This window comes from Perna viridis, chromosome 8 (assembly GCF_037379345.1).
Source record: "Perna viridis isolate PV_CMFRI_1.1 ecotype Kerala chromosome 8, ASM3737934v1, whole genome shotgun sequence".
NCBI lineage: Eukaryota > Metazoa > Mollusca > Bivalvia > Mytilida > Mytilidae > Perna > Perna viridis.
In genome coordinates this window covers 39,117,594-39,143,879 of record NC_142452.1, presented here as the reverse complement: position 1 = coordinate 39,143,879, position 26,286 = coordinate 39,117,594, and the positions used below count along the sequence as shown (strand labels likewise).

Below are 26,286 nucleotides of genomic sequence, written 5' to 3'. Positions count from 1 at the left end.
GCAAATTTGTAAACATGAGTTTAAGGAACAGGATTGTGTTACTTTGTTTTTAAAACATTGTACGAATAATCACGGGAACGAAGATGATAATAGCAATCAAAAGAATGTATTCTAGGAAAAAGACCAAAAAGGGAAAATAGACATAAACAAAAAGGAACATGAAATAAACACACATATTTGTACATAGCAACAATAGTTGTGATAGGCTCAACTTATGAATTAATTATATTTATTGCAGAGAAAATTTATTATGTTGAGTTCACAATTTTTTTTTCATTTCTGACGCTTTCTTTTTTGAGTATTTGGGTAATCTATCATTTATCCAGCTAATTTCTCATTGATTGGCTATCTCTGTCTCGTTGTTTTTTCTCTTTTTTTATTGGTTCTCGATTTTCTATTATAATTTTTCCCGGGTATTGGATTATTAGTTGAAGTGTATGAAAGACGCTCTTTTGTAATCTCAGTTATTTGGAAAAAAATACACGCTTTTTCTTATTTCGTTTTAATTTATTTGGAATGCATGTTCATACTTACTGAGGTTAGTTACTAATATTTCTGTTCCTTTAATAATTTATTTCCCATTTCATTGATTTAAGAACTATACGACAGACTGTGCAGGACGGGAGAAATTATTTATAATTAGTGCAGATGAAAATCGTACAACCATTTATATCTAATTCACAGTTCATATCTTTATTGGAGATCAACTATATTAACACAATACTTTGAATCTCACATTCTGTGCAGTACTTCCGAAAAGAATATAAATACGACAGCAGGAGAGGCTCCAGAGATTTAAAAAAAGAAGGTTGACCGGAGAAAAAGTGGGATACAAGGCTATTAAAAGCTCGTTTGTGTCCCAAATTTGCATAAAATTAGCAAACATTTCAAATAAAAAAAAAGCTGCAGGCTTCGCCACTGCGGTAGAAAATGTAAAATAAATTTAAGTCACAGCTATTTAGTTTTATTGTAGAATTAGTCGAATATTCAACCCGAATGTCGTTTAAATGCATGCAGACTTGAGAGCATTTTATATACATATAATGTTTTAAACTTTAAAGTTTTGGATATTAAGGTGGTATAATTTGAAAGATCTTTTTTTTTGGTTATATTAAAGTATTAAATTAAGCACATTTTATGAAGCACAGAATATTGTGCTCCTTTTAATGAACATGGGCAAAACCTAGAATGTGAAAAAAAAGTCAATTTACTTGTTATGTCACTTATTAAACGTTCAATGGCGATCTCCCGAAAATCAAATATATGTTCAGTAATGTTTCCAAAAATTAAAACTACTTTGTGTTTTCTCATTTGATTTGACGACGCCTTTTTTACATTTATTTACAAACGCCCCATAGCGAAAAGTAATGTTAATTGCATGAAATCCTGATTTTTCATGAATTCTCATCTAAATTTGTTATGCCTAGCATTGTTTGTTGTTAATTTAATCTTGTTCGTTGTTGGTCGCGTAATTTACGCTCTTCACCGCTGAAGATTGAACTTTTTGTTCCTTTCTCAATGTTGCTGTTATTTAAATGATTTCGGTAACTAGTAGATGTATATATTTATTTCGAAAGAAAATCATTTGTCATTTCCGCTGCATTAAATAAGACTATATAGGCGCAGTTATATTTACTTTTCGCCCTAAATGTAACGAACGTATAAGTTTGATATTCAATTTGATATTCAAATTCGTTCTAAATTTAATAAGTTACCTGAAAAGGAATTTCACACGAATATGAACTGACTAAAAATGTCAGTTTAATATTCAATTAGATTTTCAAATACGTTCTATATTCAGAATATAACCCGGAAAACGAATGTCAAACGAATATTGAACAGAAAATGTCCTGTTTCATATTCAATATGATATTCAACGCCGTTTTTTATTCTATATATATGAAGGAATCGTAGGTCAAACGAATATCAAACTGACTAAAAATACCAGTTTGTTAATCAGTTTGATAATCAAATCCGTTCTATAATTATTACCCGGAAACGAATGTCAAGCGAATATGTCGAACGGAAAAAAAACTCAAATCCGTTCTAGATTCAATATATAACCTGGAAACGAATGTCAATCGAATATCGATCAGACTAGAAATTACAGTTTGATATTCAATTCGATATTCGAATCCGTTATGTATTCAATATATAACCCGGAAACGAATGTTAAACGAATATAGAACAAAACTCCTGCTTGATATTCAATTCAATTGGATATGCATATCCTACGTATATTCAATATATTAACCGGAAACGAACGTCAAACGAATATGGAACTGACTTGACCGTACTTGATCCCGATACTTTATGACTATGTCATAAGTTCAGATATGAAATAGTCATTGGCTATTAAACATTAGTAACTAACATAGCATTTTTTAATACTTCTAGAAATATTGCCATACATTGCCTTTATAATGTTAAAATCATGTGAAGCTTTTGCAAACATTTTGCAAGGAAATAACAATTCACATTTCCAAAATTCCAAAAGCATTAAATTCCGTTCGTTCATCAATTTAGTTGAAATCTCTAGTAGAAGAGTTGCCAAAGATGATGTCTTAATGTCAACTATGAGGCTGTAAACGGACAAACATTCATGACATACTTTATATCGTTCAACTCTAGATAATCAAATAAATATGAATTAATTTACCTTTTGGTGTTGTTAACGAAGAATCCATTGAGTATCCAACTGAAAAGTTTACTCCTTCACTTTTGTGGGAAATCTTACCTGGAATTGATAATTTATAATTTCAAACGTTCATTAAAGACAGATTTGTATTCGTTCGTTCCTGATTATTGCAGGAAAAAAATACTTAGGCTGTCAAGCAAAGGTATATAAAAGTTACCTATTACTCTTGTAGACTACTATTTATTTACTTCTTAGTATCACGAATATCTATATCCGATTTTTACACCAATGAATAAATGAATAAAATGCTTCATTGATAGATCGTTTAAAAAATTGTCGTATGTGTGCTAATAAGCGATAACCAATACATATCAGAGACTATTGGTGATTATATGCATAACAACACTTTTTACTTCGCATGTTAATGATCTGTCTTTTTATGGAAATGTGTAATTGTAAAAAAAAGAAAGCTTACACAACACCTCATCGATGTTAACATTGATAAATGATACTACCAAAATGTAATGATTTTTTGTGATACTTTTATCAATAAAACGGCATGTTCAGATCGAACAGCATCGTAAAAAAAACAAATGTTATTTTCTTAATCAAATTGAAATGTAAAATGTTTAGACAAGCAGTTTTATATCTGTGTTGTAAATGCTTCTTTGAAATTATTTTCACATGGTAATACATAGGATAAACCTTTTATGGTCTGCAACTCAGCCAGAACTTGTTCATGTCTTTTATTGTTGGTTGTATTTTCTAAGGACACGCTGCTAGCTAAATTCAAGACTTCCAGTTTCACCGAATCTGTGTTCACTTCTGCTTTGCTGAAATGGTCCTTTAGAACATTCTGTAATTCTTCGCTGACATCCGATAGGTTATTGGCCATGTTCTTAAAATGATTTTTAAAATGATGTGTTAGATATTCAGGTAATCTTTGAATAGAATATCAGGCTAACTGGATATTGCAAATGCGCAAATCATGTTATATATACCGAAAATGACATGTTAAAATCTGTATCGCATGCTGTATCAACCCAAGACTCTTATATCACCCAAGGTATACCGGCCCGCGAGGTGATCTAGGTCGAGGGCTGATATAGCATGTCATGTTCATTTTATCATTTATTTTAACTATACTTTAAGTATGGCCTGTAAAGGTGTTTGATATAGGGTATACGATATAGATCAAGGGGTGTGTTATAAGGTATACTATACAGGTCTAGAGGTGTGATATAGGGTATGCAAAATAAGGTAGACGATATAGGGTTTCAATCTAAATCTAAATATATGATATATGGCGAGCTAAACCTCCAACTGCCATTACCTTTTATTGTTTTAATTATGTACTATACACATGGTATTTTACATAACATATCTTATCTTGGATATGTTGAAGCTGTTTGATTTTACTAATAAATACAAAGCAAAATAGAAAGCAAATATTCCCTCCAAAGAAACTATATGGTAATAATAAAAAAAATACTGTCAAACATGATGCTCCCGTCTGATTTATATTTTCAGTATATAACATACCTATATAAAGCTTTTGCCAAAATTTCAAGTAGCCGTGAGCAGAAGTCGGAGGAGAAAAACTGCAATTTCTATTGTATAGTAGGTAAATGACTTGAACTATGGAGACAACTTTGTGCAGGTGAAATGCGACATAATCGTTAAATTATGTGTAATTGTTAAAACTTAAATATCACAAAACACTGTGACATTGTTACGAAGTTGGTATATTATCCAATCAAATTTACTACCTTCAGCACCTAGTGGTTTCTCTCTTATATGTTCATGCGCACAATTTAACGCATATGTACGTTTGCACAAATATACTAATTTGGTCATAGTGTGGTCATTTGAAATTTTTTTTGTCGTGTGACTAAGTCCATTCATGTGTGCGTTATAACGTGATCCGATGTGTACGTATATAAACATGTTAATAAAGTTTCTGGTGCCATGAAAACTCGGACGCCACCGGGAACGACAGTAACATAAAGAGCCACTGACCTAGCAATGTATCATCTGAATTTAACTAACACATATTCAGCAGGTAGTTAAAAATGATTCGGTGCTATTTATTTTTCACTTGATATCTCAAATTTTGCAAATCTTTTTAAATGCAAAAGTTGCTTATAGATTACCGGAATGATCATGGAATGTTGCATGTGACACATTTAAATTTTTCAAACAATTTAAATGATTTCTCAAGTTGCAAACGCGGATCCGTTTTCAAACCCCCATATAAAACTGATTTTTTTCAATCACAGCCCATGGTAAACATTGAAAAAAATACTCACAAGGCAATATAATACTCAGCATTTAAAAGAAGTGAACATCATTGGTTATATAGGGTACTCCTTTTACAAATCTCTTGATCAGTCCCTTAATTAGAGTTTGATGTAAAAGATATGTATTTCTGTAATTATGTTTATGTATGTAGTTTATTCCAAACACACGTTTTCGTGGAGTCATTGAGTATTTTTTGTGCTGTTGTGAAGTAACTTTTTGACAGAGCCCTACAGATATAATTTCTTTTTTTTTTACCTGAGCAGTTTCCTTAATTCAATCGATTAGATTTTTTGTTTAGATTTTTTACAATATAATCCAAATTATATTATTATCTACATATCTTGTCTAAATATTGTTATCAAAACATAATTTTATTAATTTCATGCATATTATTACCATCCAACTCTATTAAGAGTATAGGGAAGACTGTCTTAAAATCTTAAAACTTAACTATAGTTCATACTGAAAATGATTATGTTAACCCACTAAATTTCTTAATGATTAAGTTTACCATTATCAAAAAATCAGCAAGAACTATAATAATCTTTTTTATTCTCAAAAGAAGGGCCTATCAATACATTATGAATATATACAAAGATTAAAAGCGACAACAGAGACGTTCCCCCTTAATTGTGTTTCACGTAAAGCAGAGCCAGTAGATATTCACGTAGTAAGACGTAATGAGTTTTGATAAGGTGTTTTTAAACTCGATTTATTTTTGGAAAGATATTTTTTAACTCGATTTATTTTTGGAAAGATATTTTTTAACTCGAGTAATTTTTTGTACATTTAGAATCAACCTTCCATGCTTATTAAAAATATTTACTACATTGCAGTACAAAACTGAATATTTCGATCAAATGCATAGTGAAAATAATAGCTAATAATGCCCGATAATATTATTTCATTGACTGTCGGTTATTGTTTAAGACGTTTGAATGCTTTACATTGTTAGTGCATATTGTTCATTGATATCAAATCTTAAGTAGCACTTAAGTTTAATGAGAACAAGTCATAACTTCAAACATCGAAACAATTGGTTAAAAAACAAATTTCATTTAATTTTTGATAAACAAATAAAAAAAATTGTAATTTGTTATTCAAAGTAGACCGATTATAATTTTAAAACTATCACTTTTTCTGTGATTCATTCATATGTTTTTCTAGCTACGCTATAGAACAGGATATTAGACTTTAACATGTATCTTTTAGATTATGTTAAAGTAATACTTACATTGTTTAATTCTGCCAGTTCAATTTTCATCGTGTCGATAATTGGTTTAACTGTGTCCATTCCAAAGTCTATTTCCCATAAAAGCTCAATTTTTGATCCAATCTTATCTCTGAAAATAGGCGTCGGTGGAATATGAGAGGCCAATCCTAAAATTGCACCCTCTAAATAGTCCCACATTAATTTGGCTTGGGTCTCTGTTAATGAACTGCTCGTATGGCATAGATTATTTCTTTCTTCTACAATTTTATCAAGCCACACTTCATGTTTTGTAATTCGATCGTGACTACAAGTCTTTAAAAGAGCATAAAATGTTGTGAGATCTAAATCATTTGTGGAACAGTTTCTATTTTCCACAACACCACAGCAGCAATGCACAATTATCCTCTTACCATTGTAGACAATATGGTTTGTATCAGCATCACCCATCGTGTATAATTTATCATATTGTTTACGAAAAAGTCTGAACTTGTTGTTACTCTTATTTACAATCGGGACACATTGACAGCACGCAACATTGTACCTCGGGTGGTAAATATCGTGTTTATGTTTTTGAAGGTAGGTAATAAAGTCGTTGTTGTAATCAGGTGAGTCCAGAATTACATTGTCAAAGTAACTTCTTACAACTGGTAGACATACTTTGTGATTTAGCATGAAGAGCCGCAGGACAGCTTTATCTGACAGAACAGCCATATCCTGAAATTTATTAACATAAAATCGTTCACCTGCACTTGTATATCATATAGGACATAAACCTAATTATGCATAGACATAATACTCTACGATTTGGTATTTAAGCAGACTTATAAAAGTTTCTTGCTATTTGTATGTACATTATGGATATGAATTTGTCTGTTAACTAAAAATCAAAACGGTCAAAAGCGGGCTTCTTTGGTTATTGTTAAGTGTAGAGTGCTTGCCTTTATTCGAACATACAACAAATGTTTTTGAATACAATTTTTGTTTCCACAAGAATTGTCTTATTAGTTTACTTTAGTTGGACTTTAAAAACATACAACTTTAACCCAATCGCATTTGTTGCGCCTGTCCCAAGTCTGGAATGTCTGGCCTCTATGGCTTGTTTCGTTTTCTCGTTATTACGCATGACTTATTTTTAGACTAGCGATAATGATAAGATGGAATTCTTAACCTTTAGGTAAGTTGGACAATTTAATAAAATGCACTAACTCCGATGAATACCATCAGAAATAATTATTACTCCCACGTAATTTTTCCTGTTTCGTCGCCTAGGCTTTTCTATAACAAAGAAGTTTGTATATAAAAAAGAGTTATGGGTAAAATATCATAACTATTAAGTTGTTTATAAATGAAAAAAACAGAAACACAATTGACGTTATACGTGTTATAAAACAAAGCAAAATAATGCCCTAACCAAAATTATTTCAAGGTAAAACGTCCTACGTAGCACCTAGCAATACAAGTATCGATTTCATATACACACGTACCCACAAAGGACTATGTAATAATGTAGCTCTTTATTTTATGACCCTTATTATCAGCAAGTGCATTACCACGACTGTGTCATGTTTTTATATGAATTCAACGATAAAATACAATAAGTAATTTCAAAACCCGTAAAAAGAGGAAAGCAATGATAACAACAAACCAATTTCTTTTCAAGCGGTGCTTATCGCAAATACGGTTAATAATGAAAACTGAGAGTAGATAATTCTTTGTTTATGTTTTTTTTCATAACATGAAATACTATTAAAAATTATGGATATCTTTTAAAACTATCAATCATGACACATGCACCGAACATTTGCACTGCTAAGATTGTGTTTATACAAATGCAGAGTACACTTACCCTACTCTCTGGACCATGCTCCCAGTTTTAGTGAAGTCCAAGTTGCTCATTCAATTTTGTTACTGCGTATGTATTACTTAACAAAATAGTAAATACTTTCCGAAATTACCAAAAAAGTCTTCGACAAATGTAAATTCGTATTCAAATAAGCTCTGTAAAAATAAAATACACGGTAACAGAACGATGTCCATTATTTAAAAAAAATAATATGCAAAACAGTATGTATAAAGACACAAAGACACATTAATGACCAATATATCTTGAATGTGGACATGCGTATACAATCTGGTGTGGGGTTTAACTGGTTTTGTAAGGCCTTTATCATCTCCCTTTACTGTAAAGTACACATTTTCAGCCTTATTTTGACTACTTTTAATCAGAATACACACAAATATGGCACTACAAATGCATAGGTCTAGGTTTAGTGCGTTTTTGGCCCTTCATAGGGGAACGGCAATTTGAATCGGAAGTGGTTAGTGGGACCTATAATAAATAATCGGTACTTCAATTTCAGACGACTGGATTTGGAGTTGTAACGTCGAGTACTTTTTAATGCAAGATTCGGGTAAGTGTTGTGTTAAAGAATGTCTTGATGTTTACGTAGGGATGAAATTAGGGATTGGATATCACTTTTCGTGAAAGCAAGGTTCCAAGTAAAGACAATAATAAATAATACCATTTGTTAATTAAGAATCTGGTGTTTCAGGAATATCGCAATCTAAGAATGGGAAATTAATCAATAGAAAAATATCTTATCTCTATCGCCGTACACTATGATATGTAGTTTTACATTGTTTAGTTTTATATCTAAATTAAGAAAAGTTGTTCGAGAATTATTGTAGATATACTTACTTTACCGCCACAATATCAGCAAGATAGCTAAACGTATTGTAAAATTCATGAAACAGTAATCAAGGGAACCAAAGTTAAAGCGGTAATCAAAAGAATGTAATCCAGGGACAAAGACCAGACATGGAAAACAAACATATACAACAAAGACAATAAAGTAACTAAAATCATAAAACATACATACAAAGTAACAAAAGCAAATGAGCAACTCGGACTCCACAAAAAAATCTGGGAGCATGGACCAGGTGCACCGGTAAGGTAAGCGTCCTCTGCTTTTCTAGAAACACCCACCGAGTTGCTCATAAAAAGTCAAGTCCGGGGTAGACAAATGTGGAGAGGAAAGGACATTTACCTTAACCTACTAATAACATCACCAGTAGCCCAAATATTAATCTCATAATTTGCATGAATCTTTTGATTTCGTATTTGGTTGATTCAATACAAAATCGGGATAGATTCATAACTTTTATATTAATAAATTATTTTCTTTTCTATACATAAATGGCATTCTATTTCACTACAACCCAGCTTGGTTCAAATGTTCTACCTACAAGTTTAAAAAATAATTAAGCCTACAAAAAGGTTTTAATACAAAATTCCCTTATCTAATTGATACTTGTCCATAACAGGTTTGTTTAAACGGTTTAACTTTGAAACAAATTCTCCCTAAGGTTTAATTGCAACTAATTTTACGGATAACAGGAGAAAATCCAAAGGAGAATGAGTCATCCAAGCATATGGCTGATTTGTATACTAGTATGTGAATAGGTATCGTACCATGAGATTTCCTCTGCATGTTAAATTGTAAATCTCAATGTAAACAGACCAAAATAGATCAATAAATGTTACTAATTAAGTCATAATTAAGTTAACTTTACTTTCCATGACTAATATGACGACCCTAAACAAAATAAATTCATGAGGCGTTACAATCTTGTAACAATAAGAAATACTTAAAACTTAGCAAGGAGCCTTAACCTGAATTACTGTGACCTGAAGATAAACAAGGCAATTTGATGAAATTCTTAGTCAAACAAACTCACTGTGACTAAGTGGGCTTTTTCACGTCCTTGAATACACTGTCGGGTCTCGCATGGATGACAAACCTTACAAATTTACTCAGATCAATACCTAATTAGATCATATATAGTTCATAATCCAAAGTTCTTTCTTTTCCGTTTCATCGTCATTTTGTAAAGTATGTTTATTTCCAAAAAGAGGCTATTGATTAAACATCGTAACTATCACATTACTTATAGATTTAAGTAACTATCACATTACTTATAGATTTAAAATACACATTTAAAGAATTCATGTTTTCTCCAGAAGGGAAAAAGCAATTTTCGCTGATAAAAATTTTACAAATCATACATATGACGATATAAACATCTGATAAGAATGATTTTCAAAAGGAACCATCATTATAAATATGGTCAACTAATCGTATCTTCTCACCAGGAAGTAAAATTTGGCATTATGGCTTGTAAATCATTATGTAAACAGACCTAAAATAGATCCAACACGAAATAAATGAATGATGGGTTACAATCTTGTAACAATATGAAATATGGACGTCTAATGGAGATATTCAAAACATTACAAAGAAGTTCGCTGCTAAGGAAAAAATAAAAAGTAAGGAAGAAGCTTAAACCTGAAGTACTGTGACTTGAAGATAAACAAGGCAATTTAATGAAATTCTTAGTCAAACAAACTCACTGTGACTAAGTGGGCTTTTTCACGTCCTTGAATACACTGTCGGGTCTCGCATGGATGACAAACCTTACAAATTTACTAAGATCAATACCTAATTAGATTATATATAGTTCATAATCCAAAGTTCTTTCTTTTCCGTTTCATCGTCATTTTGTAAAGTATGTTTATTCCCAAAAAGAGGCTATTGGTTAAATCCACACTACACAATAGATTTAACAGAATCAGATTTCCATGACTTGTCTCGTGTTTTAATAGAGTTAAACAGTAAAACTGTGTTTTGTTTTGACTTCGCTTTATAATTCAAGGCATCGAATGATTAAGCTGCGATTGAGAGTCAGAATCTGCTTGAAGCCGAAAATATGCCTCTTTAATTGTGCTGATGAGATCATAACTAACCAATCAGAACGCTTCTTTCAAACAAGATCCATGTCTCGGTAAAAATGTGAACGGGAATGGCAACTGCAAGTTATGTTTGCTGATAAAAATAATACAAATCATACATATAATGATCAAAACATCTGGTAAGGATGATTTTCAAAAGGAACAATCATTATAAATATGGTCAACCAACCGTATCTTTTCACCAGGAAGTAAAATTAGGCGTTATGGCTTGTAAATCATTATGTAAACAGACCTAAAATAGATCCAAAACGAAATAAATGAATGATGGGTTACAATCTTGTAACAATACGAAATATGGACGTCTAATGGAGATATTCAAAACATTACAAAGAAGTTCGCTGCTAAGGAAAAAATAAAAAGTAAGGAAGAAGCTTAAACCTGAAGTACTGTGACCTGAAGATAAACAAGGCAATTTAATGAAATTCTTAGTCAAACAAACTCATTGTGACTAAGTGGGCTTTTACACGTCCTTGAATACACTGTCGGGTCTCGCATGGATGACAAACCTTACAAATTTACTAAGATCAATACCTAATTAGATCATATTTAGTTCATAATCCAAAGTTCTTTCTTTTCCGTTTCATCGTCATTTTGTAAAGTATGTTTATTTCCAAAAAGAGGCTATTGGTTAAATCCACACTACACAATAGATTTAACAGAATCAGATTTCCATGACTTGTCTCGTGTTTTAATAGAGTTAAACAGTAAAACTGTGTTTTGTTTTGACTTCGCTTTATAATTCAAGGCATCGAATGATTAAGCTGCGATTGAGAGTCAGAATCTGCTTGAAGCCGAAAATATGCCTCTTTAATTGTGCTGATGAGATCATAACTAACCAATCAGAACGCTTCTTTCAAACAAGATCCATGTCTCGGTAAAAATGTGAACGGGAATGGCAACTGCAAGTTATGTTTGCTGATAAAAATAATACAAATCATACATATAATGATCAAAACATCTGGTAAGGATGATTTTCAAAAGGAACAATCATTATAAATATGGTCAACCAACCGTATCTTTTCACCAGGAAGTAAAATTAGGCGTTATGGCTTGTAAATCATAATGTAAACAAACCAAAATAGATAAAAAAAACTTTACTATTTAAGTCATAATTAAGTTAATTTTACTTTCATTGACTAATATGAAGACCCTAAACAAAATAAATGCATGAGGCGTTACAATCTTGTAACAATACGAAATACTGACGTCTAATGGGGATATTCAAACATTACAAAAACGTTAGCTGCGAAGAAAAAAAATAGAAAGTAAGAAAGAAGACTAAACCTGAAGTACTCTGACCTGAAGATGAACAAGGCAATTTAATAACATTCTTTGTTAAACAAACTTACTATGACTGAGAGGGTTTTAACGTCCTTGACTACCCTGTTGGGTCTCGCACGGACGACTGACCTTACAAAATCAATACCTAATTAGAGCATATATAGCTCATACTGCCATCGTCATTTTTCAAAAAGAGGTCATTTTCCAAAAAGAGGCTATTGATATAAGGTCATAACTATCATATTATTTATAGATTTTAAATACACTTATTTGCAATTCAGTGGACGAGACCAAACATTAGTACCTTCAAGAAAAAATAAAGCGATGCATAAATTGAAATAACGTAATGAAATCATTCATACAAAGAAACAAAAGTAAAAGAGCAACTTAAACGTATACAGTGGTCAACAGCTCCTTCTATTATGACCAAATATTATGAACTTTTGTTGCATTGAATGATATCACCCCTTTATGACTCGTGTCCAGGATCTGCATTTTTGTTGCTAGACTATTACCCAATTGTCCTCACTTGCAATATGACGGGTGCCAACAGCAAAGCAGGACATAATTATCATTTCGGATACTTGATCTAACTAAAGTTTCTTTTGTGGGAAAACTACACGTAAAAGCAAATTTTCCTATAGATATGTATACAATATCCAGTTGACATACCATGACAGTTTTATTGTCATGCAAACATTTTCTTTTTATATGAGTAGATCGTTAATTGTAAGTATAAGTACATCATTATTCAAGCTTGGAAATCAAGTAAAACCAAGTCAATTGAATTTTATTTAGAGTTGGGAGATAATTATTTGTGGTTGTTTTCAATGTAAAATTCCATAAACTTTATGAAAATGGATGTAAAAAACAGTTTTGAATACACATTTGATTTAAAAATCATCTATTCATGTGTATTTAGTTTATAAAATATAGTATCTCGACTCTTATGACTTAAAAGTGTCAAACAGGCCATTGTTGTCAAAAAATGTCATTTTTTTTATTAAACTATTGAATATTGCACAGGACTTTGCTAGTACTCCAAAGTGGTGTTTGGATTTGCTTTTTCGGCTACATAGAGGAAATTGTAGCATATGTTTCGTTAAACGAATGATATAACATTTGATAATATGTTTAAGACCCCACCAACATGAAAAATACATGAAAACATAGAAAAAACATATTTTGTGATTTTCATGTGTTACATTGAAAAATGGCATTGGTGGAAACTACCGGACCCCCCGTCGTTCTGATTCCTGTAGTTAAGTCCTGTAAAAGATGGACGATTAAGTTTGGTTGTCGTATTGAAAACAAACATTCCTTATTAGGCAATCTGGTCATAACAATCGATCAATCGATGGGAAGGGAGAATACCATGTTTAGCCTAATTTTACAGAGTGTCTCAGATGTGTTTGGCACGAAGTTATTACCCATAATATGAAAAACGTTAACGAAATGACTAACTCGTATAGACTGTTCAAATGTATGTGTATGTTCATCTTTTTTAAAGTTTTTAGAATAGTTAAACTTAAAATCCCGTTATCCCTTTTTATTTGTATTAGATTTTTTTATCTGAAAATGGCCTGTATATGCTTGGGAAGTATCAAAGGTCTTGGGTTACCATTTTTTTTTTTTTTTTTTTTTTGTCGTGGGTTTGGTAAACCACGAAATTCAGTTTCCAAATGAAAAGGAAATTACCACTTCATTGGTTTGACGGAGTGGTCAAATCCACGAATTCAAGAATATGCGAACTGATTATTTCACCTATACAACAAAATTTTGGAATCAATGAATAAGAGTAACTTTCACAGTAATATAAATGTAATTTAATGATTTGGATCGTAAAGATAGTTACAAACTTATGATAAAATTAGACCCAGATTGGGTTGTTGTCTCGACCTATTTACCATATCTATTTTCGTTTTTGTGATGGTCAATTGACAATAGACATTCAAATGAGTTGATATTTATTGTATTAAGACTTTAAGGATTTTGTCATATTTGTTTGTTGAGATATACATCTGGTAATATTTCCAGAGTTTGTTAAATGCAATGATTTAGTTTACTCAAATGTTGTACATAATACGGTCAATTTAATTTTATTAAAAACTGAAAAATAAAACACGTTTTGGTTGTTGTCTCTTTGACATATTCACTCTATCCATTCATCGCTATGCTTGATTAGTAGTATTAGAGGAAACGCAAGAAAGAAATAAAAATAACAATATACCTTCATAGTAAACAATGTTTTGGTGTATGAAAGTTACTTAACTGACCTATTCATTCACTCCGATGAGGCTGACTTTATACCTAATCTGATCGGAAGGAAAGAGTATCGTTTAGCTAGATCCTTTAATTTCATTTTTCTCTATATAAATGACGTATTATTTTCCTAATTTCTGGCATATGATACATCACATTTACCCCCAAAGAACTTGAAATAAAAGATGATACAAACGTGATGACTTTTCATTCAGAATCGTTAACTTTCGTTTCATCTGTGGCAATATCCCTTCAGGACCTGCGTATGGAGTGTCTATATCAAAACTCGTAGGTTATGCCAGAACTTGTCGAAACTACGCAGACTATTTGTATCGTGATAGACTTCTAACAAATAGGCTTCTGGATAAGGATTAAGCTACGATATTGGTCAACCTTACAGACGTTTTATGGTCGTCATCATTTTGACAATTTTCAATCATTATACTGCTGAGGATTTTTTTAGGGGAAGTGGGTGTTGTTCGTTGAAAGTTGACAAAGAATTTTGAAGAATTATTTACTTTTTTCTGTAAATATCTAAAATTCTATTGTTTGACGTGTATGTTATACGTTCTTTTTATTTCTTCATGAAAGAAACACGTTTGATCCGATTATATATGACATTAACGTTCATGTTATTATTTCAGAGTAATGTGAATGTGAAAGATTTTCATTAAATGTGTGTTAAGTAAAGGAAATATGGCATCTATGTTTGAGATCGAGAAACAATATCTACGGCTCTTTATGTTCATACATGTACACAAAGTGTGTTAACCTGTTGTTAGAAACTACTTTGATAAATTTGTTTTATTTGGATCTGAATATAAAAATGACAACTTTCTGAACCAACATAATCACGCTATGTACCACTTAAGGTACTATGTGTCATGTTGTAAATGTTCTAATGGGGTTAAAGCGAAAACAAAGTCAAGGCTATTTGATAAGCAAATTGAACAAATGCTTAAACTAGACCCTCCAAATCCAAGTTATATCCAACATGGTAGTAGAATTCATCAATACTGCTCCTCTGGTGTCAAAGTGAACGAAAACTGTTCTCTTGAGGATCTATCAGCACTGCATGCAATCATAAAAGCACGTGGAATCATCCTTCACAAAAGCCATAAAATGTGGATCGATTAAATTATAAAGGAAAGAAATAAGTCATGTAAGTGACCTTACTCAGATGGAAGAAAGTATAATTCAAACAATGTTGGGAAATATGGATCTTGCAGTTTTAGGACTAGCATCAGACATCAATTCTGAATTTTATAAAGAAGCAATCACGACACAACTCGACCTGTTAAAAGCAGGAGACTATACCTGGAGTTATGTGCAACCTATAGTACACAGTATAAGAGAGGGATATCAAAAGGTATGACTTAGGGGTTATTTAAATTTGTTCAAACCCATAGACTTATCAGACAAGTAATCAAGAGAACCAAGATTCTAGCGAAATCCATGAATATGCATAGACTCAGAATACATGTAGTGTTATGAAATGTACTTTAGAAGAAAAAAACACTCAAAAATGGAAACTATTCTATTCATCAAAGTTACAGTCCACAATCAGTTCGTTTCCTGATGTCCATTAGTCAACGGAGGAAAAAGTCTTTTAATCTGAATGATTTAAAAAGAAAACAGCTGCAGTATGTTAAAGAAAGATTTTTATTTCCCGTAAGGACTTGTTACGCATGATTTAAGCTAATAAGCGACTCGTTGGTACTAACACGTCATGCATATATGCGAACTATCTTCATATTAAATAAAAGAGAGACAACTCTAGCGGTAAGTCCCGACGGTTTAAAAAGAAGAGCTTCAATTCGAAAATGTGTTGTATGTGACGTCGAGTATAGACCATATAAAATTAAACACTGCCCATTGTAGTGGTTCTACGTTTATTATATTTTCGCGTTATGATGGTTGTTTTTTTTCCAGATCTGTCTCCTTTTAGAAAACCATCAGTTAAACCAAAGCAAACCAAATCAAGATAAAGCTTGCTATTTTTTGTATTTTATTTGCAATCCATATAGTTATTATCTCAACAACAAGCGCAAAAACAAATGAAAAGAAAAACTGATTATGTTGTCTGGAACTGTTTAGGAAAAATGAAATGACAGTCAGTTTGGTGGGCTCTTTGACATATATTGCTACCTAAAGAGTTTAAAAGTAGTAGGCATGTTGCGAGTGTTTGTCAATGTTTAGCTTTATAGTAGAAATAATGATGCCATACCTAGTATGATCGTAAACAGATTAACTATTTTCTGTATGACCGTTTGCCTTTTTTATTACAAAATATTAAATTTTGATAGCATTCAACGTGATATATTCGTGATCAATCCCTAAAGGTCCACATAAAATATGAAGTAATCTAGCCAACCCGGAGCAATTAAAAAATAAGATAACCCGACAGTGTACGCTTTGCCTTCTAGAAAACTCGCAGAATTAATTTTAACATATCCAGAATAATACGTAAGATTGAGATACATTTGTAATAGGCATATCAAAGATACAACTGTCTGAAAAAATGAAGATTGTCGAACATTACAATTCGACAGTTTACAACTATTTTAATCTCAAAGTAGCACAATCTTGTATATAAAACTTATGTAAATTAACACGGTGCAGGTATATTGTCAATTCAACAAGCTATACAAGAGGAAATATTCCCAACTTAATGTAATAAAAATAAAGATATGTAATTATTTTTTAGCGTTTCTTATATTTCGGTCATTAATCGAGATTTTAACATAAACAATTGATTTTGATATTCAATCCATACTTTATTACGTGACCTTAGATACAACTTTTCACTGCTGTCGATCTTAAAGTCATGCAAGACACTATTGTAATGCAAAAGTCAATGCAATAGGATACGTATAAGCCAGCGAAATAATTGTTTTGTCTTATTATTATATTTACATGTTAACCAATTTTACATTAGATGTCCTCACATCTGCAAAAATAAGATGAACAAAAAATATATATTATACAGAATATATCTTATACACTATTTCAGACTGCATCAATGATACTAGTGAATCAAATGGGAATGGAGTTAGCGAAGATGGACCAAAAGATAAATCCGGTAGGTGATTTCACGAAAGCACTTAAGGACATAAGAGCAAAATTTAGCTTTCGACAATGTGTCTTAGACAATATAGTTATTCAAACTTTTAATACATGGCGAAAACCCCTTTTTAAATTTCCAGTTGGGAATTACAAAATAATTTCATCACAATTCATATGATGTAGGACACAAGAAAATCGTTTGAGTGGAACAGGTCGGCCGAGATGAAAAATCGACATAGTACGTGTCCAACTTTCATTTCCCTTCTGTTTACAAAAGCTTACATCATCTTTTTTCGATTCAAGATTAAGAGACGTAGTGGGTTATGAGATAAAATATCCGATTTTTCTTTCACTTATTTGCGATAATATAACTGTGCACATTCGTAATTTATCGATTGTATGTTTGTATGTATTTACTTTTTAAAAAATGTCATTTTACGACAACGACGATAGGCGCAAACTGTCAATGATATTGTATAAGTTTGATATCTTCACACTACAGGTAACTCTGATGTTTGCATTCATTGGAAACTAAAGACAAGAGAGTGGTCAGAGGAGGGTAGAGAGCAACAATTAAAGAACATATGGTACAAGGCGCTAAAAGCATTGATTCTTGGTTTCAATACAAAATAAATCATGTATTTGGTGGGTTACTTATCATCGGAAGTTTACGTCCTAAAGAAGTCTTTCAAAGACAAGATTCATTCGAAAATTCTATTATGATGCTCCTCAACACGTTTGTCGAAGTCTCTGGGATGAAATCGAATTGTATATATCTGAATTACAACACAAAGGTAAGATTGCTATAGATATATATATTTCATACCAATGTTGCATATGAATGTCATAAAACACGTCAAATTTTCAAAAATATGTTTTAATTTCCTAAAATACTACTTAGATATATTATACATACACGTAATTGGCTTAAATTAAAAATTGAATTTAAAAGTCTTTTTAAAATAAAGTTTAAGATGTTTTTTCATAGATAGTGTCGGAAGTTGTCATGTGGCAGAGTATGTCATTAACACAAAATGAACAGGCATCTTTTAGATTGTCCATGAGCCAGAAAATTCACTATAAAAAAAAACAACTGGTAGTCTACAATTATGAAGGATACACTATGCATAATTGGTTACCTAGGTAACAAACAAGGAAAAGCAGGCCGATTATTGTGCAAAAGAATAAAATTCATCGGAAAATTTGAAGACGGATTTCATGAATGCGGTAAACGGACTCTTAAGGTGGTTTTTACAGTGATCTTCGCATCTAAAGTTGATTTGAACAACAATTCGAGCTTGGATACTTTCGCTCATGAGATTCACACTAAGCTCAGTATCTGCCAACGGCGGCATATTGATAGATTATATCCTTTTATCTCGTCAAAAAGTCTCTATCTTTTTTTAACCTTTCTTGCCAAAGTATGTTTCATGTTTTATATAAAGTAAGTTTTTTCCACTTGAAAAACGCAATATCCTTTCTTTAGTACCAGTCTTAGTGACTAGCTTGTAAGAAATATATTCTAAGTAACGTGAACATCCTGTTTGGTGGATAAATCGTGAAGCTATGTTTGTAAAATATTTTTTTTTAATATTTATGTTTAATAAAGACCAATTAAGTGACAACTTCAGTTGTCGTGTTAGAGTAGCTGTGTGGGATAACTTCCCTTTGATTGGGGTATGTGACAATGGGGACGTGAACAATGAGGATGGGGCAATAAGGTATTGGATAATGGAGAATGGGGACTATGAATTTGAGCAATGGGGAATGGGACGAGGGAACGATTTTGATTCGTCAATCGAACTAAAAAAATGTTTTCCTACAAACAACGTAACTATCATATTTCTATGACAGCAACATGGTTTTGAACGATTACAAGTGACGCCGTTTCCTATTTTTTTTATATGTAGTACATTTGTTCAATATTTAATTTCTGGTCATTATAAAAATGTTCGCGCTCATATGATTTGTAAAAACATGTCATTTCTAAACAAAATTGGGCGAAATAATTTTGTGTCACCGACATTCGCATGATCTTAATATTGAAATATTTAACATATTGAACAATTATAGTAAGACCATCTTTGAAGTTGAAAATATTGGTTTCCTTTAAATTAGCAGAAATATATTACATTGTTAATATATTAGTGTCCCAGCCACCTACACGATGGTACTATTGCCATTTTTAATATTTTGAAAAATAACTTTGAACCAGTATTGAAAACTGTCCCCACCCATACAATTTGCAGAAATACTTCATTTTTAAGAAATTGGTATGAAATAAATGTGTCGCAGCCGCACATATGATGCTTTGTTTGACATTTTTCACATTAAAAACAATAACATTAGTCCACTGAGGAAATTGCAAGTGTCCGCACTCATTCAAATTGGTAAGAATAGATATAACGCGTTTAAAGGCTATCTCTTTATAACTATCATTTTTCGTTCTCATGTATTTCACTTTTATCCAACTATTGTCGACACGAGTTTAAAAAATCTGTGCCTCACGACGTATCAGACCAGGCTGCTCCATTAATGTCAAATATAATGATAGATGCATCAAAGGCTACCAGAGATGTAGTCAAGTTATTGAACGGGGAAAATACAAAGCAAAATTGTTTGGACAATATTCTTCGGTTGCTTTATATCATTGATGAAAATATAAAACTAAAAGAAATAAATGAATAAGTTAACAAATACGATCACGAGTGACGCGTAAAGCCTAGATTCATCGACTGCTTTGAATCTTTATTTTAGTTATTCATGATATAATTGCTCATTATGTTTCGTATATAGATTTTCTCAGTAATTGATTTCTCTTTCCGACGTAAATTTTCAATTTTGTGATTGGCGAAGTAATATTTGTGTTGCGGCGTTTTGACGTTTGAAAGTCCATGAGTGAAATTAAACACTTTCTTACAAATGTGAGTCATCAAAATGTTTCAAACACGGAACATTGTATAAAAAACCGCTATCTTTATAATAAAAGTATATATTTCATTGCAAATGGCATTTATTTATGGATGTCGTGCTTAAGATTTTATTTTACAATGTGTTAAGTTAATGGTATGTAACTATATAAATACGAAGAAACAAACTTATATGATCTTGAAAACTATGGAAAAGGCAAAGCTCACTTAAGTACTGTCACTGCCTCCCCATATACCATATAGGAAACTCCATAGGAAATTTAGATGGAAAAATAAAACACCTTCATAAACATTTACTTCCTGTTTTGTGGAGAGTATGATAAAGATATAAAATAAACGACATAATGATAAACGCAGAGGATTAGACATTGAATTATATTTTTCTCTAGATTCCATCTGAATTAAAACTTTTAATTTTCTTATCTCTTCCAGTTCTTTCAGTTATTTAGTGGACGACTGACATTTATAACTTATTACGAAGATTTTAGTGATATCAAAAGCCTTGCGATTATGCCCAGAGACCGAGCAGTTGTGCTGGTTAATTGAAATATGCGGTAAGTTTTCAGGTCGCTAATGTGGCCATTTAGCCTTTTATGATAAGGTTTTTTTTTCTAATCCATATACTGGAGGCCACATTTTTGAAGATTTTCAAGAAAAGTATCCATAAACTCATTCAGTGGAATGACGAGAAGACCTGCTACTGACACACAATGTGAAACGCATATCACTCACCACATGGGAAAAAATTTCCCACCGCCATTGTGGATGTTCAAATGTAATAAATTCTGAAGATAGTACGGATACGTGAGGACAGAAAGAATTGTTTAATTGTTTAATTGTGAGTCTATTTTTTTTTTTTTTTTTTTTTTTTTTGCCGCATTACGGTAGTCTGCTTTAAAGAATAAACTCTCTTCAAAAGGTTATTTTAAAAGAGTGTTTTTTCCCCTTCTATATCAAAGGCCTTCCACACCTTTATGTTGTTGTTGTGCCTTTTGACGCACTTGCTGTTACGGTGTCAGCCCGCACCTCAAGTCCAAGTGGTTTTACTCCATGGATTTTACCAATTAAAACTTCCTCGATGATGGATAAAGCTAGAAATGTGAAACAAGAAAATATCATTCCATTTCTGTTTGATGCCGATGACCTTCTTGAGAGTCTTTCAAATTCGCCAGCGTCGATGCCAGAAACTTTGAACCCAGGGTATGGTTACAACAACTTGAGGATATATTGGGTGCTAAATATTGTAAGTTAAACATTATTCTAGGCATAACTATTTCAAACGAAGTTAAATGACACAATTGTCCATCATGTACACTAAATCATTCCTGACTAAGTCAGAGAGTAATCAGGGGAACCAAGATTCTAGATCACGAGAATTAATAGTTGACAAAATAGAGAATTTGGGGACAGAGATATCCCATTAAATTATTATGTTCACATTTACTGTTTAAGGAAACTATTCTCCTATACCATGATTGATAACATTAGATACTCTGTTATTCTTCTTAACTTAAGTCAATATAATTTGAATTATACTTTCTAAAAAATTGGTTCTTACTTACAACTCATGAATCATGCAATACGTGTTTAAAAACTAATGGTAATGATATCGAGTGGGTCTCTGCTCGAATCAATTTTATGTTTATGAAATCGACCATAGGAACATGTAGGTATTAGTTTTGATTTGACTTGTATAAATTACTTAAACGACAATAATTTCGTAAGAGTTATTCGTGCTTTTTTTCGTTTTTTTTTTTTCGTTTTATTTGTTGTTATTATTATTTTTTATTGTATTTTTGTTTTTTTTTCTTTTTGTTTGTTTTTTAATATTATTTTTTTGGGGCGGGGTGTAGAATGTTCTGCATAGATCATGAATTTCAAATAAACTTATTTTCAATATACATGTATTTAAAATTCAGTTACTAATAATTATCCAACATTAAATCATTATAAATATAACATCGACTTAAGATCGTCTTATGGTGTAAGAATCACCCTAAGATAGCTTCGGTTTACAACCTACAACGTGTCTCAGACATGTCCTAAGACCATCCTAATATTTTTCCGCAGACATGACTTAAAACATCTTAGAATACTTTCATTGAAATGGCCCCTGGTGCGTTTTTTTTCTAAATAATTTGATTTGCATTCTTTACCAATATCCAACATGTGTGAAAAAAACCTGAAAAAGTAAAATTCTTACCGAAATATGTTACCTTTTTATACAGTTTTATTACGACAAACAATAATGTAGTTGAATGAGTTTACAAGTGTTTCAATTAATCTAAATATCTATATTTGTAACTTAATAATAACAAAAATACATGGCAGAAATCAGTTTTAAAAAACAAATTTTAATCGATTTTCGTAAAGTAAATATATATTTAGTGGTAAGCTCGAATAAGTTTTCGCTCAAAAACTTAAATCAGAAAAACCGATTAAGATGAAATATTGTTAAGTGTATGTTCCATGGAGATAAGCTTAAGCTCACTTCATTTTTTTTTTTTTTGTATATGAGTTACATTGTTCGGAAATTTTATTATAAATTAGAGATGTGATTTCCAGTTTTTGTGCAATCAAGATTGCAACCAATTAAAATGAAATTCATGTAAAGCGATATTATTATTGTGTGAAAATCTCATTTATTGTTTGAAACAATTCAATATTTCAGTATTCGAGGATGTCGGGCAAGAATATCTGTCGTGTACATTAGTTATTTACAGTTAAGTGTAAAAGGGACTATAAACCTATTAAAATGCTTGACAAAAATATATTTATTGATTGATAAGACTTCTTTAAATGAACCAAAAGCCAGTTTCAAGTTTTATTTTTTGGTGTACCGGAGGACATTTACGCATTACCTCGGGGTTCGGAAAAAAAATTGGAAAAATGAATCACACTTCGTCACCGATATTGAAAATCGAGTATCTCTAGTATACTTCTCCCAGTTATTTCGATCGATTTGAAGGGGTCAATATATTCAGATATGTGATATGGTCAGAGCTACAACCAAATTTATAAGTGACAAAATTTATAGGACGCTCTGGAGTTAACAAGTATAATTATGTGACAATTTGTGTCCATGTGGAGTGCTGGTGCATGTATTTGGTATCTGGTTTTAAAATTAAAATATAAGAATAAACGACTAATTTATTGTAAATCTACCCAAAGTCTTTAATATACATTTTTTTTACAATTGAAAGCAATCCTTAAATATACAAAGCATAATTTTGGGTCAAAAGAATAACACATAAAATAATTAGAATGTGAGTGATTGCATTTCGTTATGATAATAAAGATTTTTATCTTTGTAGGGATTGCTTCTTTTGAGACATCTGATGAGCGGTTCAGGCGGTCAATTCGTTTTCAAGTCTGTGGTGAATATGTAAACTACACATTTGTTCAATGATTCATTGATTGTTGGGGTTTAACTTCTGAGCAGCAATATTTTAGCTATATTCAGACAATGAACATGAAATGGATCATAAAATGAACATGTAATGATGAGGAAATGAAAAATGGAATGGGACACAAGGATAATGGGGTCGACAAATTTTGATTGCCACTGGAAGTAGGGAGAGGTGGGTAGGGTCGGACAAGTTAGCCTGCTGTGGCGGAGCCCTATGGTTCCTACTCCGGGAGAATACCACAGCAGGGTTCTACGACGTGCGAGGAACGTGGCATCTTTCCCAACACGGTGCATCACTATGGTTTGCGGTCAGGTTTTTTGTATTATAGCCTGACAACCCCAGCGTGTAACACGCCAGGGGTACCCTATTCCACCACCTGGAGCACACATGCCAGTTGCTCTATGGGCAGAGCGCCCTCGCCCCCGCCTAGGGTTCTGAGCACTATTTAGTCGCCTTTTACGACAAGCTTAGCGCTGCTGCAGACCTATTCTTTTAACACCCGAACCTGCACGGGGCCATTTGTTCAAGAGAAAGGAAAGGAAAGGACTTTCAAATTCCATATAACAAACCTAGGACCAGATTTATGTTATAAACGATAAACATTATCCGCGTCCTCGATTTCTCGATTGTTTTGTTTGACGGTATAGAAGTTCCCGACCATCTTCGCAGATATTCCCAGATTCTAACAACAACCGTAACACATACAATGAGATCATTAAATATATGAACGGTAAATATAAAGTATACATCCAGAATAAAAGTAATATGCCTAAGTTGATTGTGAAGTAAGTTGCATTTTAGTGATTTAGATTTTTGTATGACGTCTTTTTCTTATTTTCAACTTTTTATATGTAATTGTAACTGATTCTGTTCGCTATATCGTATGTGTAGACCTTTTTGTTTTCTGTTTTCATATTTAGGACATGCACTTGGGATTTCGATTTTTCTGAATTAATATATAAATGGTCATATAAATGGTGCTTTCATTTTTTGCCGATATTATCATTTATGATTTTCAATAGATTACCTTGTTTATCTACGTTTTATTGAGTGCTTAAAAAATAATTCATATTACAATTAAAGGATTCGACATATAGCGACTATCATATAACTAAATATGATTCATAACAATAAATATCACTAGAACGAGTTAGAGCAATATTTCATCATATACATGTAATTTCGGCAGTTGGTACTGTTATATTGAGCTGAAAATACATTTCATTTAGTTTATTGTACGTCTGCAAAAAATATTTTCATCGGCGTAAGCGTCCGTTTATTTTCGTTTATTTACGATAACTTGAGTACACTTATCCCCTGTTCCTTGAATTTTGATTTAAAGATTCTGCGGGCATGGAGAAGGTCCCTATAGTTATTGAAGGTTATTGTCCTTTTCCTTTTGACCAAAGGGCTCACGGGGGGAAATTATTGTTTTCAGAATTCAGAATTAATACACAAAAGTTGATTCCTAATATTAATTTCATTATTCAAATTCTGATGTGTTCCTATTAAATTCTTTTGATTACTGCTATTACCTTGGTTCCCTTGATTACTCTTTTTGAAAGTCTTTTGTTTTCATTTTGTTTGTACAGTGTAGACTTATCATGGACCGCTTGGGATAACAATGCATGCACAAAAAAAGTTTTTTGTCCAATTTTGAAATAATTTTATTGGATTCACTTTTAAAATTACTGCGTTCATTTATCAGATTTGCACCTTATTTGTTTAATTACAGGAATTAAAGCAACAGTCTTTGATTAACACCCTTTCAGTAGAATCTTTTTTACATTCAATGGCATTTTAAGTTTTGGGCTATATTGTGTCCATCCATAATGAACTTACAGTCACAATTTTTAAATGTGCCAATGACTAAAATCTTGCCCATACTTTCTCCAAGTAAATATAGTTCAATAGGATATGGTCATATCATGCTGCGCTCGGCGAAGCTCTTAATTTTTTAACGTTGACACATGACCCGAATCATCTAAAGTCAGGCTAGTGAAATTACTACTTCACATACACCCTCGTATCTGAATTCAATTATGAACAAACGATTATGTAAAAATAACTCTTTGTTCTTTCAATCTGTTTGTTTAATTGACCTTTCGAACCTTAAATGTCAGTGTTGACATGAACGGTTTATCAGTGTCGAATTAACAAACGCGACCCTTTAAACTGTGTATCAACTATCAAAATTTGATATCGTGCTTTCCTTCCTTACATTTATCTGTATTTTAGCAAGATTTAGCAACATTTTAACGAAGACAACTAGGTGAAAACGACTCTAACAAGAATAAGCGGGGAAACATATTTCACAAATGCATTGTACATGTTTGATGTAGGTTGAAATCAGATGTGATTAGACAGCTATTCAA

General features: G+C 31.9%; 1 protein-coding gene and 1 long non-coding RNA gene across 6 annotated transcripts in view; one reads left to right on the top strand and one right to left on the bottom strand.

Moving 5' to 3' along the window:
- The window catches only part of LOC148610446 (uncharacterized), a 26,657-nt gene extending 14,220 nt beyond the window's left edge, over window positions 1-12,437 (bottom strand). The window contains exons 1-4 of one of the 5 annotated variants that reach the window (XM_088543327.1): window positions 12,312-12,437; window positions 6,174-6,866; window positions 3,344-3,536; window positions 2,660-2,737 (exon numbers count right to left, since the gene is read on the bottom strand). In XM_088543327.1, coding sequence (XP_088399453.1) covers window positions 2,660-2,737; window positions 3,344-3,536; window positions 6,174-6,863 — 961 coding nt within the window. In that variant the 5' untranslated portion in view covers window positions 6,864-6,866; window positions 12,312-12,437. Of the gene's footprint in view, window positions 1-2,659; window positions 2,738-3,343; window positions 3,537-6,173; window positions 6,867-9,890; window positions 10,112-10,651; window positions 10,959-11,493; window positions 11,629-12,311 lie in introns of those variants that run through there. The other 4 variants (XM_088543326.1, XM_088543328.1, XM_088543324.1 and 1 more) reach the window with 4 other exon arrangements.
- LOC148610445 (uncharacterized) lies at window positions 11,813-26,286 on the top strand. The gene is made up of 7 exons (XR_015914846.1): window positions 11,813-11,923; window positions 15,150-15,874; window positions 17,519-17,587; window positions 18,074-18,365; window positions 20,934-21,055; window positions 21,461-21,744; window positions 23,816-26,286. It is a non-coding gene; the product is annotated as an uncharacterized LOC148610445 (long non-coding RNA).